Source organism: Diceros bicornis, chromosome 40 (assembly GCF_020826845.1).
Source record: "Diceros bicornis minor isolate mBicDic1 chromosome 40, mDicBic1.mat.cur, whole genome shotgun sequence".
Taxonomy (NCBI): Eukaryota; Metazoa; Chordata; class Mammalia; order Perissodactyla; family Rhinocerotidae; genus Diceros; species Diceros bicornis.
In genome coordinates, this window is record NC_080779.1 from 15,819,095 (window position 1) to 15,840,475 (window position 21,381).

A 21,381-nucleotide genomic window follows, 5' to 3' on the forward strand; every position below is an offset into this window, starting at 1 on the left:
GAGGCTCAGCTGAGCAATACTCTGGCTCTGAGCTTCATTCACAAAACTAGGAGAATACAGTCTGCACATTCTACGATTGGGGAGTGCAGCATCATTAAAGGAGCACGTGCATGTAACACTTATTCTAACTTAACACCTCTGATTAACTTGTAGGAAAAAACAGCAATACTAGGGCTATTACTTAATACTTCAAATTAATTATTTGGATGACGGAATGCTTTCAATGAATGCTTATTAACACTCCAGAAACAGGAAGTGAATTTAAAACCAACGTAAATTAGTGACACGACCTATTACAAACAGAGGTCCTAGAAGGAAATACACCAAAATATGAAGCGTTTGTTTCTGAATAATGAAATTATGATGCTTCTTAATTTTCTTCAGACTTTTTTCTATTTTCCCAATTTTCTAAATAAACTGTTACTTTTATGATTAAAACAAAACAATAAATGTAACAAAAAAATAGGGATTTTTGACTTGGTAATTCTATTTCTGAAAGAATATTCTATGGACATAATCTTAAACACAGATAAAGTTTTTTCATAAAGAGGGTTACACCATGGTGTTATTTAGAATACAGACGGCTGTGAATATGCATAAGGAGGGAAATAACAAATGAAGCCACACCTGCTTGGTGGAACACAGTGTGGCTCTCACTAGACAGCTTATGAAAAGCGTCTCTTTCCCACATTAGGTAAAAACATCAGGATTCAACCCACGTGTGCATAAACCCGGCCACACAAAGAGAGGAGAGTGAGGCTTAGGTGCTGGCCAGTGAAAGCCAACACGGTCCCCTCTGTTCCCATCAGACAACCCCGCTCCAAGACCACTCACAGCTCCTACTTCCTCTCACAGCCAAAAGCTGGTTGTGTTTGAAAGGGACAAGTGACTTTTAAGTCATCTTTTTACTACTACTTTTTTTTTTTTTTTAAAGAGGACAACAGAAAAGTTTGCTTTGGTACATTTAAGAAGGAAAAAACGCAGCTGTACGAAACAGCCCAGTGAGGTGGCAGGTTTTTAGCACTGTGAAGGGGCCTCAGGAGCCACGCACTGAGACTGCAGCTCCAAGACACTCGTAATGAACATTCTTACGCTCCTCCGGACTCTCCTGCCCAGGCCAGAATTCTGGCGATGAGACCAGCACCTTCCGCCACTCGCTGCTGCCTCATTTTCTGTGGGATGGGAATCCCTCAAATTGAATGAATTTGGCCAACACAGCTGCCACCAATCCTGGGACAGGGCTCAGGAGTGTGACATACCAAAGGCCAGAAACAGCATATGGTCTTTGACCTTTTCCTAAACACTTTCTGATTGGCATGTCACATTTTAGTTGTAAGAGAGAAAAAACAGAAATAGTAATTGAGCTCTAACTAAACATTTTATATCAATTCTCTCACTTACTGCTCCTAACAATTCTAAGAAATGGGCACATGCATTGTTCCCATTTCACACGAGGAAACCAACACTGAGAAAGGGTGAGTTGGCTCCCCAGAATCATAATCATTTAGCTAGAAACTGTGCGGACAGCATCCAAACAGGGCACTTCTAACTGCCCAGCTGCCGCCTCCCCCTGGCAGGCAGACACCAGCAGCAACAGAAGGAAAAGCAAAGCTTGTGAGGAAAAGTGGAAAGTGTTTTAGAGCAAGCTGATGAGATGACAAGTTGTCCTCTGAGGTCTGCGAGTAGACTTGATCGGGGGTGCTGAACCACTGGGCTCACCTGGCCTGGCCGGGAGCAACCCTGCATTCCCAGCGTATCATCTGCAGGAGGGTGTGTGTGTGGGTGTAGCTGTGTGTGTGTGTAGGTGCGTGTGTCTTCTCAAGGACTGAAAGACCTTTGGGGAAGCCCTTCCAGGACCAGGACAAGGCCACCCAGTCATTGGGCCCTAGGCCAAGCAAAGCCAGTGCAAATCAGGCTGGCCCACAAGTGTGAACAGGTGGGATGCCCCCAGGTGTGTATGGGGAGCCCCAGTGCCTGCTGGGAGAGGTTAATGCAGCTGTGGTGTGCGGGCTCAGGCGACAGGTGGCACTGCAAACTCCTCCAGCCGTGCCATGTTACCTGAGAGCCAGGAGAGCAGGGAGTTCCGCTTGCCAGGCGGACACCCGACCTGGGTGGAAGGCACTGGAGCAAAAGAGTAAAAGGTCAGTGACGGCGGGGTCAGGGGACAGGACGTGGGGCACAGGAACAGAGTGGAGGAGCAGACCCGCTGGGGGCCAGGCCCCGTCGGGCAGAGAGGGAAGAGTGCCCAGGGCAGACCAATGAGACCTGCTCCGAGAAGGGCAGAAGCTGGCAGGGTGGACCCAGAGCTCACATGGTGGTTCTGGAGCTCCCCGAAAGTCATTTCCCCTCCCTTCCAGCCACTCCAAGTGGGCACTGAGGGCCATCAGGTCAAGGGACAGAGCCCAGGATCCTGACCCAGGCCTCTGAGGCATCACTGCAGAGAAAGAATGCCTGGAGGAAATGTCCCATGACCGTTGCCCTTCTGAACTAGATTTCCCCAAGCGGTGCTCAAGAGGTGCTCCCGGGAGGGGCAGAGAAGTCCTCTCCAGGCCTGCAGTGTCCGGGCAGGGTCCGCCTGCTCTAAAACCCAGCTCTGGAGCCTTGTCTCCCCACTCCCTCCCTGCAACAGTCCTGGCTCACGCTGGTGGAGGGCAGAGAGGACGCCAGTGGGTGAGCTGAGTGCTGTCAATACACATGGGTGCCTGGCCCCCAGCACGGGGTCCTCTTTCTCAACGGACAGCAACAGGCACGGCACACCGGCTCCCAGGAGCTGCAGCAGCCCCTCACCGTGTGGCCCATCCCCCAGCACCAAAGCGGACTTTCACTCTCCAGCCCGCAGCAACGTGGGGACCCTCTCAAGGCATGGAGGGGTGACACAACTAGCAGGGAGCCCCTCAGGACTGGAGAAGCAGAGGGCACTGGGGTGGCTAGAGTGGCCCTTCCCTGGACTTCCCACAACCTCTCTGGGAGGGTGTCCAGTCCCTTCTTTGCCCCCAAGTCCCTTTATTCCATCAGAACCGAACCTTAACCAAATGGCAGTGGCTAAGCCCCCCGAAAAGCCAAACCCACCTGCAACTTGCCCAGCAAACAGCCCCTGGCCTGGCTCCACCCACGGGCACTGTGGACCCCCGGACCCCACTCAGCAGTTCCCCCGTCCCAGCCTCCACGAGCAGGGCCTGCAGCCCCTCCACCGCCTCCTTCTCTCGACTCTTCCCGCTGTTCCGCCCAGTGAGGCACCATGGCCTGCTCGCCCGGCTGGTCCATTCTGCTACTGTACTTCCCTCTGCTCAAAGCCATTCGCCACTTCCTGCTTCCTCTCACAACCAAACGCCACCGATCTTCTGGGGCTCCCTGACACGTCCTTACTCCCCACGGTCTTCCTCCCATCTGGCAGGCTGGTCCCACCATCTCAGGACACACTCTCGGCTCCCTCCAGGCCTTTGCTCAGAATCCCCTTCCCATCACCTCCCCTCCACCCTCTGACTCCTGTCCAAGCGGGCAAGTCACTGTTCTTCCAGGCCACCTCCTCGGGGCCCTGGCAGCTCCGGCCCTCACTGGCCTCCCTCTCCCCCGAGCCACCTAGGGTATGAGCCATCTCGACTGCCCTAAGTTCTGGGGTGCCAGTCAATGTCTCTGCCCAGTGCGGCCCGGTGACTCACCAGAGGGGGACGAGGACAAGGCCATGGTCCCGTAGTAGGAGAAGGCGCCCGTCTCAAACTTCATGTTCTCTTTCCCGGCCTCCACCTCCACCTTCCCCTGAAAGAACACGGGGTCACGGTTACAAACGGAAACACACAACTGGGGAGAAGAGGAGGAGGCAAGAGGCAGAGGTGAGGAGCGACTGGGACTGTGGGCCACACGAGGAGGAGCTGGTGCTGAGGCCTGCAGGGCTCAGGGGCCCCGCCTGGGGGCCTCACAGGAAGAAGACGGGCAACAGGGGGCAGAGGCTCAGGGCAGGCTGCACTCCCCTCAGCACGCGAGGAGGGGAGAGTGGGCACAGGAGGGCAGCTCACCTGCAGGATGAGGATGAAGTAGTCAGCTGGCTTATTTCGGGTGTACAGGTAATGGCGGACGTAATATTTGTTGTGCTCATCAAACTTGAGCTCCTGAATGACGTCTGGGTACTTGAGCAGCCGAAGTAGGATTTTCTCTGATATCAGAGATGGGCTAAACTGGGGAACCTCTGCAGGAGGAGAGAGGAGGGCTTCACATGGAGCCTGGGCCAGGCGGGGCCTGGAACATGGTCACTGCTGCCTGGGACGGCTCCCTCACCAGCCAGGCCCTTCCCTTCGGCTCGGCATCTCCCTGGAGGGGAAGCGCCCTTGGCTCTGGGCTGGTTGGACTCCAGTCTGTCTGCCTGCCTGGGCTTGAATGGTGGCTCCTGCGCCAAGAGTAGATGACCTTGGGCAAATTCTTTAACCTATGTCTCAGTCTCCTCATCTGTAAAATGGGGATTAAAAACTTCCCAGCATCGTTGTGAGGTTAAACGGGAGAATATAGGGACAGCACTTAGACGCAGTCTCGGCGTATGGAAAGTGCCTGATAAACATTACTACCATTACTATCATTGTCAATATCATCAATATCCTGGCAGGAAAAATAAAGGAGAAGGAATGAGCACAGCTTTAGCTAGTGAGGGTTGGGAAGGAAGTCACATTAGAAGGGAGGGGTCAGAGCAGGCAAGTGTTTTTCTTATCAATCACCCAGGTCCCCAAGGGAGCTCTGATCACGGGTGAGCAGAGAGACGTCACTGATCTAGAGGTCAAGTGCTGCGGGCCCAGGCATATGCAGGCAGGGGGATGGGGAGAGACAGAACCTGGGCAGCCTCCAGCAGCTGGAAGGGCCTCCCTCTCACTCCGACTCCAGAGACCTCCATGGGCCCAGGGAGGCCAGTGCCCACCTTAGGTACTCTCAGTGGTTGTTTTTACAAGTAACTCAGGGGCTTTCTACAAGTTTGCAATGGCAACCCATTAACAGAGAAGACAAAAGGCAGGGAGCCCCCCAGGCATCGAGGGAAGCTGCTTCGCCCCTTCTAGAGGCAGCCATGTTGTCCCTGCACCTTTCATCTGCCACAGCCTTTGTCCCCGAGGCCCAGGACGTCCCCCTCACATTCCACCAACGCTTGAAGGCCCTCCTCTTGCTCTTACCCGTGGCCAGGAAGCGATGAGCAGCCAGAAGGAGCTGAGGAGAAATTTTCACCTTGAGCTCGTTGTCAGCATCCTTAAAGGCGGAGAAGTCGCGTTTGTTCTTCTCAGATACCCGTTTCCGGCTTCGGTTGTCAGCTGCAAGAGAAACAATCTGGAACTGAGAACTCTGTCCCCCGAGGACTCAGGAACAGACTGGAACCCGCCAGCTCCCAGCTCTGCGGTCCCTTCTTCCCGGCAGAAGCAGCAGCATCCGGGTCAGGGCCAGGCCCCCAGGCTGACGCTGCAGCACCAAGGCCGGGAGGAACAAACGCAGCCTCCTCTCACCGCTCCGGGCAGTGTGTTCCTGCTCTCCCCGGCCAGTGCGAGGCACTGAGCTCCTGGGTCTCCAGGTGCCAGGCCTCCCACGTCCCTGCACTGTGGCCTTTCCACTTGGGGACAACACCAGATGTCAGGTCTGAGCAAGAAAGGGGGTCTGGGCCGGTGGAGGGGGAACTCACTGTACATGTCCGACTCGTCCAGGATCTCTGACTTGATGATCTCCTCAATGACGTCCTCCAGGGTGACCAGGCCCAGCACCTCGTAGAAGGGGTCACCTTCACCCTCGTTGTTCACCTTCTGCACGATGGCCAGGTGGGACTTCCCTGGGGGGACAACGTGACGAGTCAGACAAGAGCAAAGGGGCCAGTCATGAGACTCCTCCACCAAAATACTAATGCATTTGGGGCCATGAGTCATGGGGGTGGGGTCAGGGGTGGTTTTTTTCCCTTTTCTGTATTTCCTGAAGTTTCTACTGCAAACAGATATTGCTTTTATGAAAAGGAAAACCAAAAGTATTTTTAATTTAAAGCCATTTATTAAGGACTATTTGTTTAAATAGAATGAAAATGGCAAGGTCCTGGCCAGTGCCATATATTAGGGGCTCCTGGAACTCCTGGGGAGGGGAAAGACCCACACTGACAACCCATGGACAGCGGAGTCATCAGTCAGAGACATGTGTGTGCCAGCTGGACATGGGGCTCCCCAGGGGGCCCACAGTGCCCGCCCCCATGGGGGCCCACCCCTCAAGGGCCATTCACATCCCTCCCCCAGCTCTCCCCGGCAGAACTCCCCCGCATGTACCCAGGGGCCGTAATACTGCCCAAGGCAAAGGCTCTCGTTCTCAAAGCCATTAACAAATTAGCCCAGGCCGTAATTAGGGCAGGCAAGTACTATAATTAGAGAAGGGCCACCGCTTCAACCTAAAGCAAGAGAAAGTTAGGAGGCAGAGGATGAGGAGGAAAGACCTTCCACAGAAGCTTTGTCGGGTGGCAAGGCTTCCCAGGCTCTCCTTCCGGGTTCCCACCCTGCTCTCGTGCCCCTTGCCCCAGTGCGTGACAACAGGGAGACAGCCAAGAAGGGCTTGGCCCATACTCTAGGTCAGAGGGAACTGTGTGCCCCACAGGCGGGGACACAGGTTTGGAGCAGCCTAAGGGAAAAAGCCCCGGGAGAGCTAAGGAGGTCCAGACAGGGTCTCCTGCACAGCTTCCCCTCCACAATCCCATCTCAGGGCCTCCGTCCAGGGACTTCTCTGTAGGGGATGTTTCCCAGGTCTCTAAGGCCACAGGAAATCTCCCAACCCCGGGATGTGCTCTTCAGAACTCCGAGGGGCCTCCCAGGGAGAACAGAGAGACGCCAGTTCTCATGACCAGCATTTTAAAAAGTAGAATAAAGTAAAAAATATCAGAGTACACCACATGTGATGAGGGTGGGAGTCCTGTTTTGTTAAACTTTTTCACACATGTGCTGGTCACTATGATACACTTATTTCCAGCTACAAGTTTTGGTCAAAAAACTTTCAGCACCTTGCTAGACAGAACCATGGCTAGACTCGATTAAGAACTTCCCCGGATCTTCTAGAGATGAGCCAACAAGAGCAAGAGATCCGCCAAGGTTCTCCAGCAGGTGGCACCCTGGGGTGGGCCTGGGGCCTCTTCTTCTGCTGGAGGCTCCCACTCAGGAGCACCCTCCCGAGAGAGAAACAATGCTGCCAGGGGCCTGGGGCAGCCAGCTAAACTATGTCATCAGACAGGAACCACAATTGAAGCAAGGGAGCTCTTACCACCTTCCAGACAGACACGCTCTAAGAAGCCCGGTAAGCCGAGGGTTGGGGGAAGACAAGTGGGCGCTCACAGGTGCTCTGGCTAGTGGGAAGGTGAATGGGCACATTTCAGGAGGCCAATCTGGCAGGGTGTCTCAACAGTAAGGGTCCCTACGCTTGGACTCAGAATTCCCACTTGTAGGAACTTACCCACAAAAGCAGAAAGGCACAAAAGCAAAAGGGTTCCATCAGAACACTGTTTTTAACAACCTCAAACCAGAAACAGCCTAAATCAATAGCGATGGAGCAGGAGTGCTGAACAGGCGCCACTGCTGCCCTGGGGAGAAGGCGGCAGGGCTGGTGGACGAAATGTGGAATGAAGCCCAAGGCGGGCTGTTGGAAGAGCAAGTAATGGGACAGAACACATGGTGCCCCCGCCTGCGCAGAAACAAGGCGGGGCTCGAACTGCCCTGGAAATGTCTAGAAGCAGGAACAGTGGTCACCTTTGGGGGGTATCTGGAGTTTGGGGGAGGGGTCCTATTATCCCTTACTCTCTACCCTTCTACATGGTTCTATTTGATGGGATGTTTCACTGCTATAATTTTTTTTTGTGAGGAAGATCAGCCCTCAGCTAACATCTGCCAATCCTCCTCTTTTTGCTGAGGAAGACTGGCCCTGGGCTAACATCCGTGCCCATCTTCCTCCACTCTATATGGGACGCCGCCACAGCATGGCCTGACAAGCGGTGCGTCGGTGCACGCCCAGGATCCGAACCAGCGAACCCCGGGCCGCCGCAGCGGAGCGCGCGCACTTAACCGCTTGCGCCACCGGGCCAGCCTCTATAATTTTTTTTCCAGGTTTTTTTTTTTTTAATTATTTTATTGAGCTCATAATAGTCTATAACATTGTGAAATTCCAGGTGTACATTATTTGTCAGTCACCATATATATGTGCCCCTTTACCCCTTATGCCCACTCCCCTAACCCCCTTCCCCTCTGGTAACCACTAATCTGTTCTCTGTGTCCACTGTTTCACTGCTATAATTTTTTTTAATTGAGAAAAAATTAAGGCGAACAAACAAAGGAAATTGGTGAGAGGCTGGGTTGAGCAAGGACCCTCTGTGCCTGAACTGCCGTGGACTGAGCCCCAGGGAAGGGGGTGTGCCTCTGAAGGCGGCTCAGTTAGCAGCACCTTGCTCACACCAGAAGGCAGACCCCTGCGGAGAAGAGACACAGCTTCCACAGTCTGAGAAAGTGTCCTCCCCCCACTGACACCTCCCAGTAACCCACCACTCAGAACAAATCCTGACCAGCAACCAGTCACGGGGGCACCAGGCCTCACAGTGAAAGGCTGGTGGCTTCTCTAAGGGACAGAAATATCCTTCCTGCAGATGAAATGAGCCGATTCCTTGAGCTCGATCTTGGGGCCACACTCAGCCCTCCAGCCTTCTCCCGAGGCTCCTCCGTCCGTGGAATCCACTGGTGCGTGTGGGTGCCCTCTTGTGGCAGCACCTTTGAGACAGGTACCTGGTAGGTGTGCAGACGTGGGGCCCCACCCACAGTCACCCTTGCTCTGCATACCAAGAGCGCGGTGCACTGCCGTTGATTATGGCTGGCCAGTGGGGCCCCAGACAAAGGTGCTGGGCTGGAGGCCAGTCAGTCACCCTGTGCTGGCCCAGCCATGGGATCCTGGGCTCTGTCTGCTTTTTTCTAATTTGTCTGCCCAGAGGGGACATTTTTTTGTCTTAGCAGAATCTTCCCCTCCCCTGGCCAGAGAACCTCTCTTGCCAAGGTGACCTCCAATGGTGGGGTCTCATGCTCAGGCTGCAGCCTTTGACCAGGGGTCACTCTCTCCCTCCTCCTGGAAACCCTTCCTCCCCTTGGCTTCCACGACACCGCTCTCCTGGTGTTCCTCTGAGCTCAGGGGCTGCTCCTTCTGTCTGACCTCTTAATGCAGGAAGGTTCCAGGGCTCAGTCCTTGCCTCGTGACTTTAAATACAAACTATATGGCAAGGCGTCTCAAACAAACATTTGCAGCCCAGCCCTCCCCTGTGCCCTCCAGACTCATATAGCCAACTGCTGGCTGACAGCTGGCGCCTCGTGGATGCGTACATCTTGAACTTAACACCGCCAAAACCAAGCTCCTGCCCTTCCCGCCAGCTTCCCCAGCTCGTCTATCCAGTTGATCAGGCCATGGGGGAGCAAACTTTGCCTCCTCTATTTCTCTACCCTTCTACGTCCAACCCTTTCAGCACATCCCGTCAGCTCTGCCTGCGACAGACACCCAGAATCCAACCTCTTCTGGCAGTCTCCACTGCGACGGTCCTGTTCTGGGCCACATGCATCTTTCTCACCCGGGGGGCTGGAATAACCTCTAACCATCTCCCTGCTTCATCCTGGACCGAGTCTACTCCCAACACAGCACAAGGGGGACCCTCTTGCGACAACAGAAGCCAGGTTGCCTCATACCTCACCCAAATCCCTCTAGTGGCTCCTGTCTCACTTTCAGTAAAAGCCACATTCCTCACAGCGGCCTGGGTCCCAAAGCCCTTCGTGCTGACCCCCTCACCCCAGCTCCTCTCCCTCTCCCTCCTCCCTCTCTCTCCCTCTCTCTCGTGCTCTAGTCAGCCACACAGCCTCCTTGCTGCTCCTCAAACCCCTGAGGCTGCTCCCTTTACCTGGCCTGCTCCTCCCCCCAGATCTGCAGAGCTGCTCCCACCTTTAGGTCTTTGTTCAAACGTCATTCTCTCGGTGAGGCCTACCATGACAGCCTCACCGAAAACTGCAACCCCTCCTCCAGCCCCCCAACCTCGGTCACTAGTTTATCACCTAAAATAAACAATATAATATGCTTATTCACCATATTTATCCTTTATGGCCTGTCTTCTCCCACTAGACTGCGAACTCCATTAAGGCAGGGCCTTTATTCAGTCTGTGTTCCCAAAACTCAGGTCAGTGAGTGGCACACACACACTCAGCAAGTGTTCAACGAATATCTGTGGAATGAATGACTCAGTTCACCCGGACGTTCCTTAGGAGAAACGTAACCAATAGGGGGAGGGGGAAACGGATGGAGACTAGAGAAATAATTATTTTGAATTTTAGTAATTAAGAAGTTTCCGTGGGCCGGCCCTGTGGCTTAGCGGTTAAGTGCGCGCGCTCCGCTGCTGGCTGCCGGAGTTTGGATCCCGGGCGCGCACCGACGCACCACTTCTCCGGCCATGCTGAGGCCGCATCCCATATACAGCAACTAGAAGGATGTGCAACTATGACATACAGCTATCTACTGGGGCTTTGGGGGAAAAATAAATAAATAAAATTAAAAAAAAAAAAAAGTTTCTGTAATTCAGAAATTACTGTTAAGAGATTTACCGTTTAAAATAAGAGGATCAGGGCCGGCCCCACGGCTTAGCGTTTAAGTGTGCGCGCTCGGCTACTGGCGGCCTGGGTTCGGATCCCGGGCGCGCACCGAGGCACCGCTTGTCCGGCCATGCTGAGGCCGCGTCCCACATACAGCAACTAGAAGGATGTGCAGCTATGACATACAACTATCTACTGGGGCTTGGCGGGGGGGGGGGGGGGGAAGGAGGAGGATTGGCAATAGATGTCAGCTCAGAGCCGGTTTTCCTCAGCGAAAAAAGGAGGATTGGCATGGATGTTAGCTCAGGGCTGATCTTCCTCACAAAAAAAATAAAATAAAATAAGAGGATCAACTTAAGACTTTTATTTATGATTCTCATTGTATGGAATTTAAATCTAATATAGAATTTTATTTTAACCAGTTACCTCAATTTATTATTAGTGTCCATTCAACTGGATAATTTGATTTCGGGGGTGGCTGGGCTGAAAAATGAAACATGAAATTTAAATAATACATCTACCCCAAAAGCTGAGAATCCCACATTTTTCAAAGCAGCCCCCTTATTCAAAGAAAAAAGACTATGGCTAAATGTTCATATTTGGCTGATCCATATGAAATTGCTGATATTCAACTATTTTGACCAAAAAATAACAATTTCATATGATTTAACCTAACAGTAGGGGGTATTCAAGATGATTTTTGTTTTCTTTTTCAAACTTTTATGAACAGAAATTCCAAAATTTCTATAATCAATAGTATTAAATTCATAATCAGAAAGAAATACGTACATTAAAGTAACTTTTAAAAAAACTCTCATAACTGCTGCCTCTGGACTTGGGGCTTCCTGAGCCTTTAAACTCAAGCACTGCTAGAAAGAGACAACCTGGCTGCGGGACAGGAGGCGCCCTGAAGCTGCTGCCCTGAGGTCTCCTCTCGGCCACACCTGGCTGCAAGCTTGCCTACTCCGCCCTCAGTCAACCTTTGTCCAGCCAGGTGGGATGGTCTCCTCCCAGGTCAGAGAACTGCACAGGAGGCCTCTAGAAACCCCAGAGGAATGGGCAGACGCAGGCAGCAAGTCTGGGCCTCTCTCACGGCCCTCTCCCACCTGGAACAGGGGGGCAAGGACAGGACCCAGAACCTGCTCGAGCCCCTTGACCCCTGGCCTTCCCCTTCCCCTGCCTCAGCCCTGGGTGTCCTGTTAGCACTCACTGCCCCGCTCCCAGCCCCCACCCCGTCCTTCCTTTCCCAGCACTTGCATGGCTGCTGCTGCCTGCTTGTGCCATGGGCTGACCCGCGTCCATCTCCCCAGGGACGGGCTGCAGCTCAGCCAGGCCTGCACTGTGACTTTACTCCTCTCCACGCCACCTTCTCCCCTCCCACCCACGCCTGGAGCACAGCTGACGCTCTGAACACTCTGCTGGATACAGACTGGCTGGTCTCCAGGGGCCCCAGAAAGCCCACTCCTCCGCCTTCCTCAACGCCCATTTTAGCAAACTGCTGTGTCTTCCTCCCTCCATAAAAAAACTTTATAGTCTCTCCAAGACCATAAGAAAAACACATTACCAGGTGCTGGGTGTCAAAGTCCACCAGGGCCCTGAGAGGGCCCTACTCCCAGCCCCAGCTGCCTCTTCTCATGGGGAAGATCCAGGGATCCTAGATCAGACACGGGGTTCCCACCACCCAAGACGGCGTCCTCGGCATCTTCCTCGCTGACCTCCCAAGTCCCACCTCCTGACATCCCAGGTTCCCAGGACTGACCCTGAGCTCTCGGGCCCTCCTACAGGGATGGGTGGTGGCCAGGCTGCCGGAAGAGCCGGCCTCAAGCCACGGGTCTGCACTTGCAGACCACAGGGCACCCTGATTTCCTGGGAATCCCCCTCCTTTTCTTCCTCCACCCCGGCGGGGCAGGATTAAGTTGCTATTAATAGTGCTGACCTCAACCAGCAGGAGGAGTGGGGCCCACTCCAGCAGCTGGGCAAGAAGACATCTACTGGGGTAGGAGAGGAACTAGGGGGGCACAGCAGCAGGAGACAAACCCCTTGCACAGCCTCCCACCCCCATCACCCCTCAGCTCCAAGGGGTTGGAGAGTTACACTCAAAAAGAAGAGTGCCAGCTATCCATAGCAGAGAGGGCCAGGGAGGAAGCTGTTCAATCAATAAGCAACTTAAAAGAACATTGAGGGGGTCCTTAATTTTAATATAAATTAGAATATATTATAAGATCATAGTGACTACAACAGTGCAGTACTGGAGAGAACAATGACATTTTTTCTTCAAGATTTGGTAGTGTGTCAAAATGTAAAATGTGAAAGACCTTGGACTCAGCCGTTTCTTCCACTTCTGGGAAAGACGTTAACACAAAGGAAATACCCAGGCAAGTGTGCAAAGTGTGCCCGGGAGGGCCCATCCAATGGGGTTTACGACACAGTACTGTAGCCACTAAAAAGCCTGATGCAGACATAGATTTATTTAGAGATGGCGGCTTACCGTTCGTGTAAAGCAAAAAGTTAACAAAACACAACGGTAAGAGCGATACTGGTTTCTTTAGCTTTTGCTTACTGCATTTTAAAATCAACATGTATTACTTTTTTAATTTTACATTTATAATCAGAAAAGAAAGATATCTCATTTTGAGAGGGGGAGAAAAGCAGTATCATTCCTTGCTGACTTAGAAGAAAACACACCAAAAATATTCGTATTTTGGGTAGTGGGATAAGGGTGCCTTTCATTTCTTAATCATTTTCCACTTTTCTAAAAGTGTCTACCATAAATGTATTACTTCTATTTTTATTTTTTAATTAAAAATACAAGGTACACCCTTCTGCACCTTGTGCTTTGCACTCAGCCATGTCACTGGAGCAGAGCCCCGGCTGCCTCCGCTGCACAGTGTCCACTGGTGAACACCAGGAAGAACTGACCCTCTCCCTTCTGCTGATGAACACACGACCGTTTCCAGTTTTTTCTACTGCAAACAATGCTGCAGCGAAAATCCCTGTATGTCCCTCACTCGACCCATGTGAGATTACAGTACACTTATAGATGTGGAGTTACTAGGTCAAAGTGTTTGCGCATTGGCAAATTTGATAGAAACCTCCCAATTGCCCTCCCTAGTAGGGCTCCCTCCCCGTTACACTCTCACCAGCAGAAATTATATTCAGTGGTTCTTGATTCATTCCTCAATGCCTAGCACGAGGCTAAATATACAGCAGGTGCTCAATAAGTAAGCTAGTCAATAAGTACCACCAATGAAAACACTGCATTATAGCTGGTTATGTTTTTAATGAAATGAAAATGAAAGGTGAGACAAAGGGAAAACAGAGTAAAGCAGAAAAAAAGAGAAAGTGACAGGAGGACAGCCGCATGGACAACCGCACGGAAGAGAGAAAAGGAACCGCAGGCCTTGTGGCCCACCTGCCAAAGTCCGCAGGTGAAGCGATTTCTAGAGCCTTGACCAGCCATCCTGAGCAAGATAACACCCTAGCCAGACACCACATGTATGCATAGAAGAGAGCCACAGCCCATCTGGGACCTTTTAGAACAGGGTGTCCAGAGGGGGTACTCATCCCAGACTCCGTTTATGTTTATTTTTAATCCAAAATAAATAAGCAACTTGATCGTTTGTTTACCCAGACTGACAGCAGGCTGGACCAGGTCTGCGAGCCGGCCAGTCACCACCGGAAGGGGCTCCCGCACTCACCCACCGCAGAGGAGGTGTGCTCAATGACGCGGATTTGCAGATTATGTTGAGCACTTTTAACCAAATATATGCTCACAAAATGCACAGTCGCTTAACAAGGGCCCTGCAAGGAAATCCCAGAGTGAAGAGAACATGAATGAAGCAAGCATAGGCGCCTACAAAGGCCAGGGCAGCCGCTCCCCTCCCCACCAGCCATCCGTCAATCAGTGTGTGTGTGTGTTTGTGGGGTGGGGATCAGTAACAACGGGGTCAGGGCTGGGCGTTTGGCCAAAATAATGCAAAACTATTAAGAAAACTATTTGAAACAGACTCACAGCCACTGTTAGTAATGATGAATGCCTCCATAAGGGTATTTTGTGCCTTGAGAAAGTATATAAAGTATATGCTAGAAATAATATGAAGTGATAACTATTAACAAGACATTTAAAAAATAATGGTTATTTCATCTTTAAAAATTTTTTTGTTTTATAATATATATATTAGTAAAATAGTACATGTATATAATTTTTGAATGAATAGAGGCACAAATACGTTTTTCTTTCTAATAAGGTGCATGATCAAAAAAGTTTAGAGAGGCCGGCCTGGTGGCATAGCAGTTAAATGCACTCGCTCCGCTTCAGCGGCCCAGTGTTTGCAGGTTTGGATCCCGGGCGCGCACCGACACACCACTTGTCAAGCCATGCTGTGATGGCGTCCCATATAAAGTAGAGGAAGGTGGGCACAGATGTTAGCCCAGGGCCAATCTTCCTCAGCAAAAAGAGGAGGATTGGCATAGGATGTTAGCTCAGGGCTAATCTTCCTCACACAAAAAAATTAAAAAAAAAAAAAAAGTTTAGAGAGCTCCCTTTACAATAGCCCTGTAAAGGCGGCCAGACCTTGGTTGTCCCTTCCCAGGGTAGACACTGGGTGTCCCCCTCAGGGTCCACCTCCCCCCAGCTACAGAGCAGTGGGGGTGAGAGTGAGGGTGGGCACGTTCTGGGGAGGGGGGCCCACAAGCTGTCCCACGTGCATCTCCTCCTACAGACCCCTCTTCACGGGAGGAAACTGAGGCTCAGAGAAGTCCTGCTAGGATACACTGTGAGGGGGTGAGCAAGCGGGATTCAGAAATGGGACGTCTCCAGAGAGCCTTCTTGGTTAACCCGAGCACCCTAGGGTGAAGCTGTTGACAGGAGACCCTACACTGGTCTCTCACCGTGGGGCCAGGTCTTCACGCCTTTGATTTTTCATTTAGCCAGTAGTCTCTAATTTTTTAACCTTTTATTACAGAAAATATCAAGCATATAAAAGCACAGGAAATAATATAATTACCCCCTCAGGCCCTTTCACCTAACTTAAACAATTAACTCCTCCAGCCAATCTTGTTTCCTCTTTCCTCCACCCACTCCACTGGCTTATTTTGAAGCAAATCCCAGATTTTATCTGTAAACGTCTGTAAATTTTACAAGCATTTCAGTAAGTATCTCTAAAAGGTAAGGGCTCTTTTTAAAAAAAAGCAAAACCACAACAGTATTACCACATCTAAATACGTAATTCCTTAAGATCATCGACAGTGTTCTAATTTTGCCAGTTTTCTTATAATAAAAAAACTTTACATCTAATTTTTACATGATTTTTTTTCTGATACTGGTAACAAAAGTGGAAAGAAGGAGGGGGCTGGATTCATGGCGTAGTGGGCCCCGTGGCATAGCGATTAAGTTCAGAGCATTCCTTTTCGGCAGCCAGGGTTCATGGGTTCAGACCTGCACCACTCATCAGCCATGCTGTGGCGGTGACCCACATACAAAACAGAGGAAGACTGGCACAGATGTTAGCTCAGGGCTAATCTTTCTCAAGCAAAAAAAAAAAGTGGGAACAAGGAAATTAAGGTCACTTATAATCCTGCCTCCCAAAGATGACTACAGTTAATGGAGTATTTTATTTGTTTTTTTAAAATTAATATATAGAGATCAAATATTACAATATGTATTTTCACCACAAATGGGATCATTGTATATATAGTTTTGTACCCTGCTTTTATTTTATTTTATTTTATTTATTTATATTTTATTTATTTATTTTTTCCCCCAAAGCCCCAGTAGATAGTTGTATGTCATAGCTGCACATCCTTCTAGTTGCTGTATGTGGGACACAGCCTCAGCATGGCCGGAGAAGCAGTGTGTCGGTGCGCGCCAGGGATCCAAATCCGGGCCGCCAGCAGCGGAGCTCGCGCACTTAACTGCTACTTAACCGCTAAGCCACGGGGCCGGCCCCTGTACCCTGCTTTTAAATAGTTCACATTCTTTGTATTTTCCAATGTCATAAAAATATTTTAAAGGATTGAATGGCTTCATAATATTTCATTGTACATATGTGTATATAATCCCAATCCTGAGTGGGCTCTTAAATTGTGTCCTTCCCCCTTTTTTTACCATTATGAAAATCCTTGTAATAAATATATTTGGTTATATCTCCATGTCCTTAAGACAGATTTCTAGAAGGAGCATCACTGGGTCAAAGGACAGTTTTTTAAAGGTTTCTTAAGTTATCCAAGGACTGAGTTCAGACCCAATGCTGATGTCTTCGTCCTCAGTGATGTGGAAAACTCTCCTGGAGGACACAGCCAGGGACAGTTCAGAAGGCAGGGAGGAACACACAGAACTAGAGCTATTTTACGCAGCAGCAGCAGATAAAGTGAGGGGAAGATGCTGGCCCACTGACAAGGCCTCCGTGAGCATGGGAAGGTGAGGGGGTGATCAGGAGGTACCTAGCGGGTTTCCAGCCGTCTTGTCAGCATCACCAGCCTTCTTTTGACTTTGGACCCTTCCAGCAAACTGCTTCTCCCTTTCTGCTCAGGCCTTTCTTCTCAGGAGCCACTCTGGCCTCTTCCCCTGGAATCCCCACTGACGGCCATCTGGCCTCCCACCCCAGCACTCCCACCCAGGAAGCGCCCCTTCCCCATCATACCCCTGCTTGGCTGCTTAGACTCACAGGTCACTTACTGCCTTGTGAGGCACCCATTCTTTGGACCTGTTTGTGCAACTAGCTAATAACCTACGGGCAATCAATCTAAGAGTTGGACCATTATTAATGAGCCCACATGTCCCATGTTAGTTATGAAGATATAATAGGAAATTCTGTGAAATACTTTGTTGACAATCAAGATGCATTAAGTCTGGAACTAGCTTTCTCCTGAACTAACCTAGTAAATCTTATCCCCTTCACCAAAAAAATAAAAAGTTTTTGTTTTTCCTTGGTGAACCCCAGTTGGTAACTGGTAATCACAAATCATTTCCAAATGTTTACAAATTACTAAAATCATTCTAGACCTTGATATCAAAACCTAAAGAGGGAAAAATCAGCAGCAACAATTGACATGATGTAAGAGGCATTATACTTGCTGTTAGAAGTAGAAGGAAGGGGTGGGAAGAGGGCGAGAACATTACTTGGTATGTTCCAACTTGCTCACCTAAACTAGGATATTAGTTTTAAGAGGAAAAAAGACTTAATTATTAAATAATTATTTTTCCTAAAAAAAAAAAAAAAAACTAACAGGGATATCTTGTAATATTTTCCTCAGTTTTTTTTTTTTCAATGGCAGGAAAAACAATTATAGACCTACCTCTCTCACGAATGTAGATGCCAAAATTCTAAATAAGCATATTGGCAAGTCAAATCCAGTGATGTGTAAAAAAGGATAATACATCATGACTAAGTTAGGTTTATTCCAGGTATGCAATAAATGTTTATGGGTTAACATTTAAAAATCAATCAGTGGGGGCTGGCCCGGTGGCGCAAGCGGTTAAGTGCGCGTGCTCCGCTGCGGCGGCCCAAGGTTCGCCGGTTCGGATCCCGGGCGCGCACCAATGCACTGCTTGTCGAGCCATGCTGTGGCGGTGTCCCATATAAAGTGAAAGAAGATGGGCATGGATGTTAGCCCAGGGCCAGTCTTCCTCAGCAAAAAAAGAGGAAGATTGGCAGATGTTAGCAAAGGGCTGATGTCCTCACAAAAGAAAGAAAAAAAATCAATCAGTGTAATTCAGAATAAAGAAAATCAGTCATTCAGTCATCTCAACAGATATTTTAAAAGCGTTTGGTAAAATTCAACATCTATTCATTATAAAACTCTTACCAAAGTAGGAAGAGAAGGAAACTTTCTTGATCTGATAAAGGAAAACTACCAAAAAACAGCACAATCACACATAATGATAAATTTTGAAAGCCTTCCCCTGAGACCTAAATGAAACAAGGATGCCCACTGTCACCAGTTCAACACAATCCCAGATGTCCTAGGCAGTGAAATAAGGCAAGAACAAGATATAAAAGGATAAAGGTTAGCAATAAGTAAATAAAACTGCCATTATTCACAGGCAACATAATTATCTGTGTAGAAAATCCAAAAGAATCTAAAATAAGCTATTAGAATTAATAAGTAAATTTAGCAAGGTCACTATACAAAAATTAACTATAAAAATTTCTCTATACTTGTGTGGTATAATAAATAATATACCTTCTTGCTATTTGTGACAAAATGGATGGACCTAGAGGGCATTATTCTAAGTGAAATAAGTCAGAGAAACACAAATACCATAGGATCTCACTTATATGTGAAATCTAAAAAAACAAAACAAACTCATAGATACCAAGAACAAACTGGAGGTCACCAGAGGGGAGGGGGTGGGGGGATGGGCAAAATAGGTGAAGGGGACTAAGGTACAAACTTCTAGTCATAAAATAAATAGGTCACAGGGATGTAAAGGACAGCATAGAGAATATGGTCAATAATATTATAATAACTGTACAGCGACAGATGGTTACTAGACTTATCATTGTGATCACTTTGTAATGTACGTGAATGTCGAATCCCCGTGTTGTAGGCCTGAAACTAATATAATATTGTATGTCAACTATATTTCAATTAAAAAACAAAAAGGAATATATCTGGTCTTTGACTCTCGCTCCTCACACAGAGATTCAAAAACCTTTGGAATTTTCTGAGTAATAGAAGTGTCTTTATTATGTTAATGAGACAACTCAAGGTGGCCCCTAGATAGCTTCAGGACAGGGCTGGTCACCAGGAAAACCAAGCACTAGAGGGTAGGAACGTGCAGCTGCCCTATCTCCAGGAAAGGAAGGGGGGCTGGAGACTCAGTCCAGTCCTGTAGCCAATAACTTAATCAATCATGCCTAGGTACTGAAAGCCTGACGAAAACTCCAGATGCCAAAGCTCAGTGGAGCTTCTCGAGGAGTATGGACGAGCCAGGAGGGTGACACACCCTGACTCGACTGGGAGAGGGCCAAAGGTCTGCGTTCCAGACTCTTGCAGACCTCATCCTATGTGTATGCTTTAAAATAAAACTGTAGTCGTAAGTGTAGCAATTTCCTGAGTTCTGTGAGCCATTCTAGTAAATTATCCAACCTGAAGGAGGTCATGGGAACCCCCCGAATTCACAGCCGGTTGGTCAGAAGTACACAAGTGGGGCGGACCCCACCTGTGGCTGGCATCTGAAGTGAGGGCTGTCTGGAGGACTGAGCCTTAGACCTGTGGGGTCTGATGCTAACTCTGGGTGGTTAGCGTCAGAAGTGAATTGTAGCACACCCCACTTGGAACAATCTGCAACAAACATCTGGAAAATAAAATTTCGCACACACCACTTAAAATCACCAAACACCTAAGAATAATCTAAGATGTATAAGATTTCTACATAGAAAATGATAAGAACATAAACAAAAAAACCATGTTTATAGATTGGAAGATTCATTATTATTAAGAGGTCAAGTCTTCAAGTTGATCTACAGATTCAACGCAGTTCCACAAAATTCCCAAGCAAAAGGCTAAGCATAGTCAAGACAATCTTGAAGAACAAAGTACTTGACATTATCAGATTATCAAAACTGATTACAAAACTATGGCAATTATGTCAATGTAGTATTGAAACAAAGAAAAATAAACAGACCAGTGGAATATAAAAGCATCCAGAGACAGATGCACTCAATACCAAGGGTCGGCGGGGAAAGGACAGTCTTTTCAGTAAGTAGTATTGGAGTAGCTGGATATCCATATGGACAAAAAAGTGAATCTTAACCTGTAACACATTAGAATCAAAAATTCCAGAAGGATTATAGATCTAAATGTGAAAGGTAAACAATACGGCTTCTAGAAGATAACATAGGATCCTAGCTTCTCAACTGTGTATAGGCAAAGAATCTTAAACAGGATATCAAAAGCACTAACCACAGTGGATGGTAAGCATATGAAAATGTGCTCAACATCATTAGTCACTAGGGAAATCTGTATTACAATCACAATGTGATACTACCACACCTACCTGACTGGTTAAAATAAAATAAAATAAACAAATAAACAGCCGACAATACCAGAGTTGTGGGGCCGGCAGTGTAAACTGATACAAGCACTGTGGAAAAGTGTCTCATCTGTGCCCATGCTATGTCCTAGCAATTCTATTCCCAGGTCTACTCCCAATAGAAATGCCTACATATAGTCACCAAAAGACATGCAAAAGAGTGTTCTTAGGACATTATATGTAATAGTCTCAAACTGGAAACAATCCACGTGTCCATCAACAGTACCATCATGGTGTATTTATATCATGGAATACTATACAGCAACAAAAAAGAATGAACTACAGCTACACACAACGTGGATGAAGCTCATTACCTTAATGTTGAGCAGAAGGAGCCACATACGAAAGAATACATACTGTACGATTCACTTTAGAAAGTTCATAAACAGAAAATAATTAACCCATGATGATTTAGGGGGCAGGGGCAGTGACTGGGAGGGTCCGGGGGGCGCTCCTAGTGTGTTGGTAATGTTCTATTTCGTGAACTCAGAGGTAGTTTCACGGCGGTGTTCCTTTGCAAAAAATTACAAAGTTGTACACTTATGATTTATGCACTTTGCTTCAACGAAAAATTTACTTTAAGACAAATTTAGGTGGTTGCCAGAGGCAGGAGGTGCAGAGTGGGCAAAACGGGTGAAGGGGGTCAAAAGGTACAAACTTCCAGTTAAAAGATAAATAAGTCATGAGGATATAATGTACAGCATGGTGACTATAGTTAATAATACTGTATTGTATATTTGAAAGCTGCTGAGAGTAGAT

General features: G+C 48.7%; 1 protein-coding gene across 2 annotated transcripts in view; it reads right to left on the reverse strand.

Moving 5' to 3' along the window:
- The window catches only part of CNNM4 (cyclin and CBS domain divalent metal cation transport mediator 4), a 37,171-nt gene that overhangs the window by 4,149 nt on the left and 11,641 nt on the right, over window positions 1-21,381 (reverse strand). For both annotated transcript variants that reach the window (XR_009217262.1, XM_058534523.1), the window contains exons 2-5: window positions 5,645-5,788; window positions 5,148-5,282; window positions 4,014-4,183; window positions 3,660-3,756 (exon numbers count right to left, since the gene is read on the reverse strand). Coding sequence is in view for 1 of the 2 variants with exons in the window: in XM_058534523.1 (XP_058390506.1) it covers window positions 3,660-3,756; window positions 4,014-4,183; window positions 5,148-5,282; window positions 5,645-5,788 (546 nt within the window). In the remaining variant the exon portion in view is untranslated. The remainder of the gene's footprint in view (window positions 1-3,659; window positions 3,757-4,013; window positions 4,184-5,147; window positions 5,283-5,644; window positions 5,789-21,381) is intronic.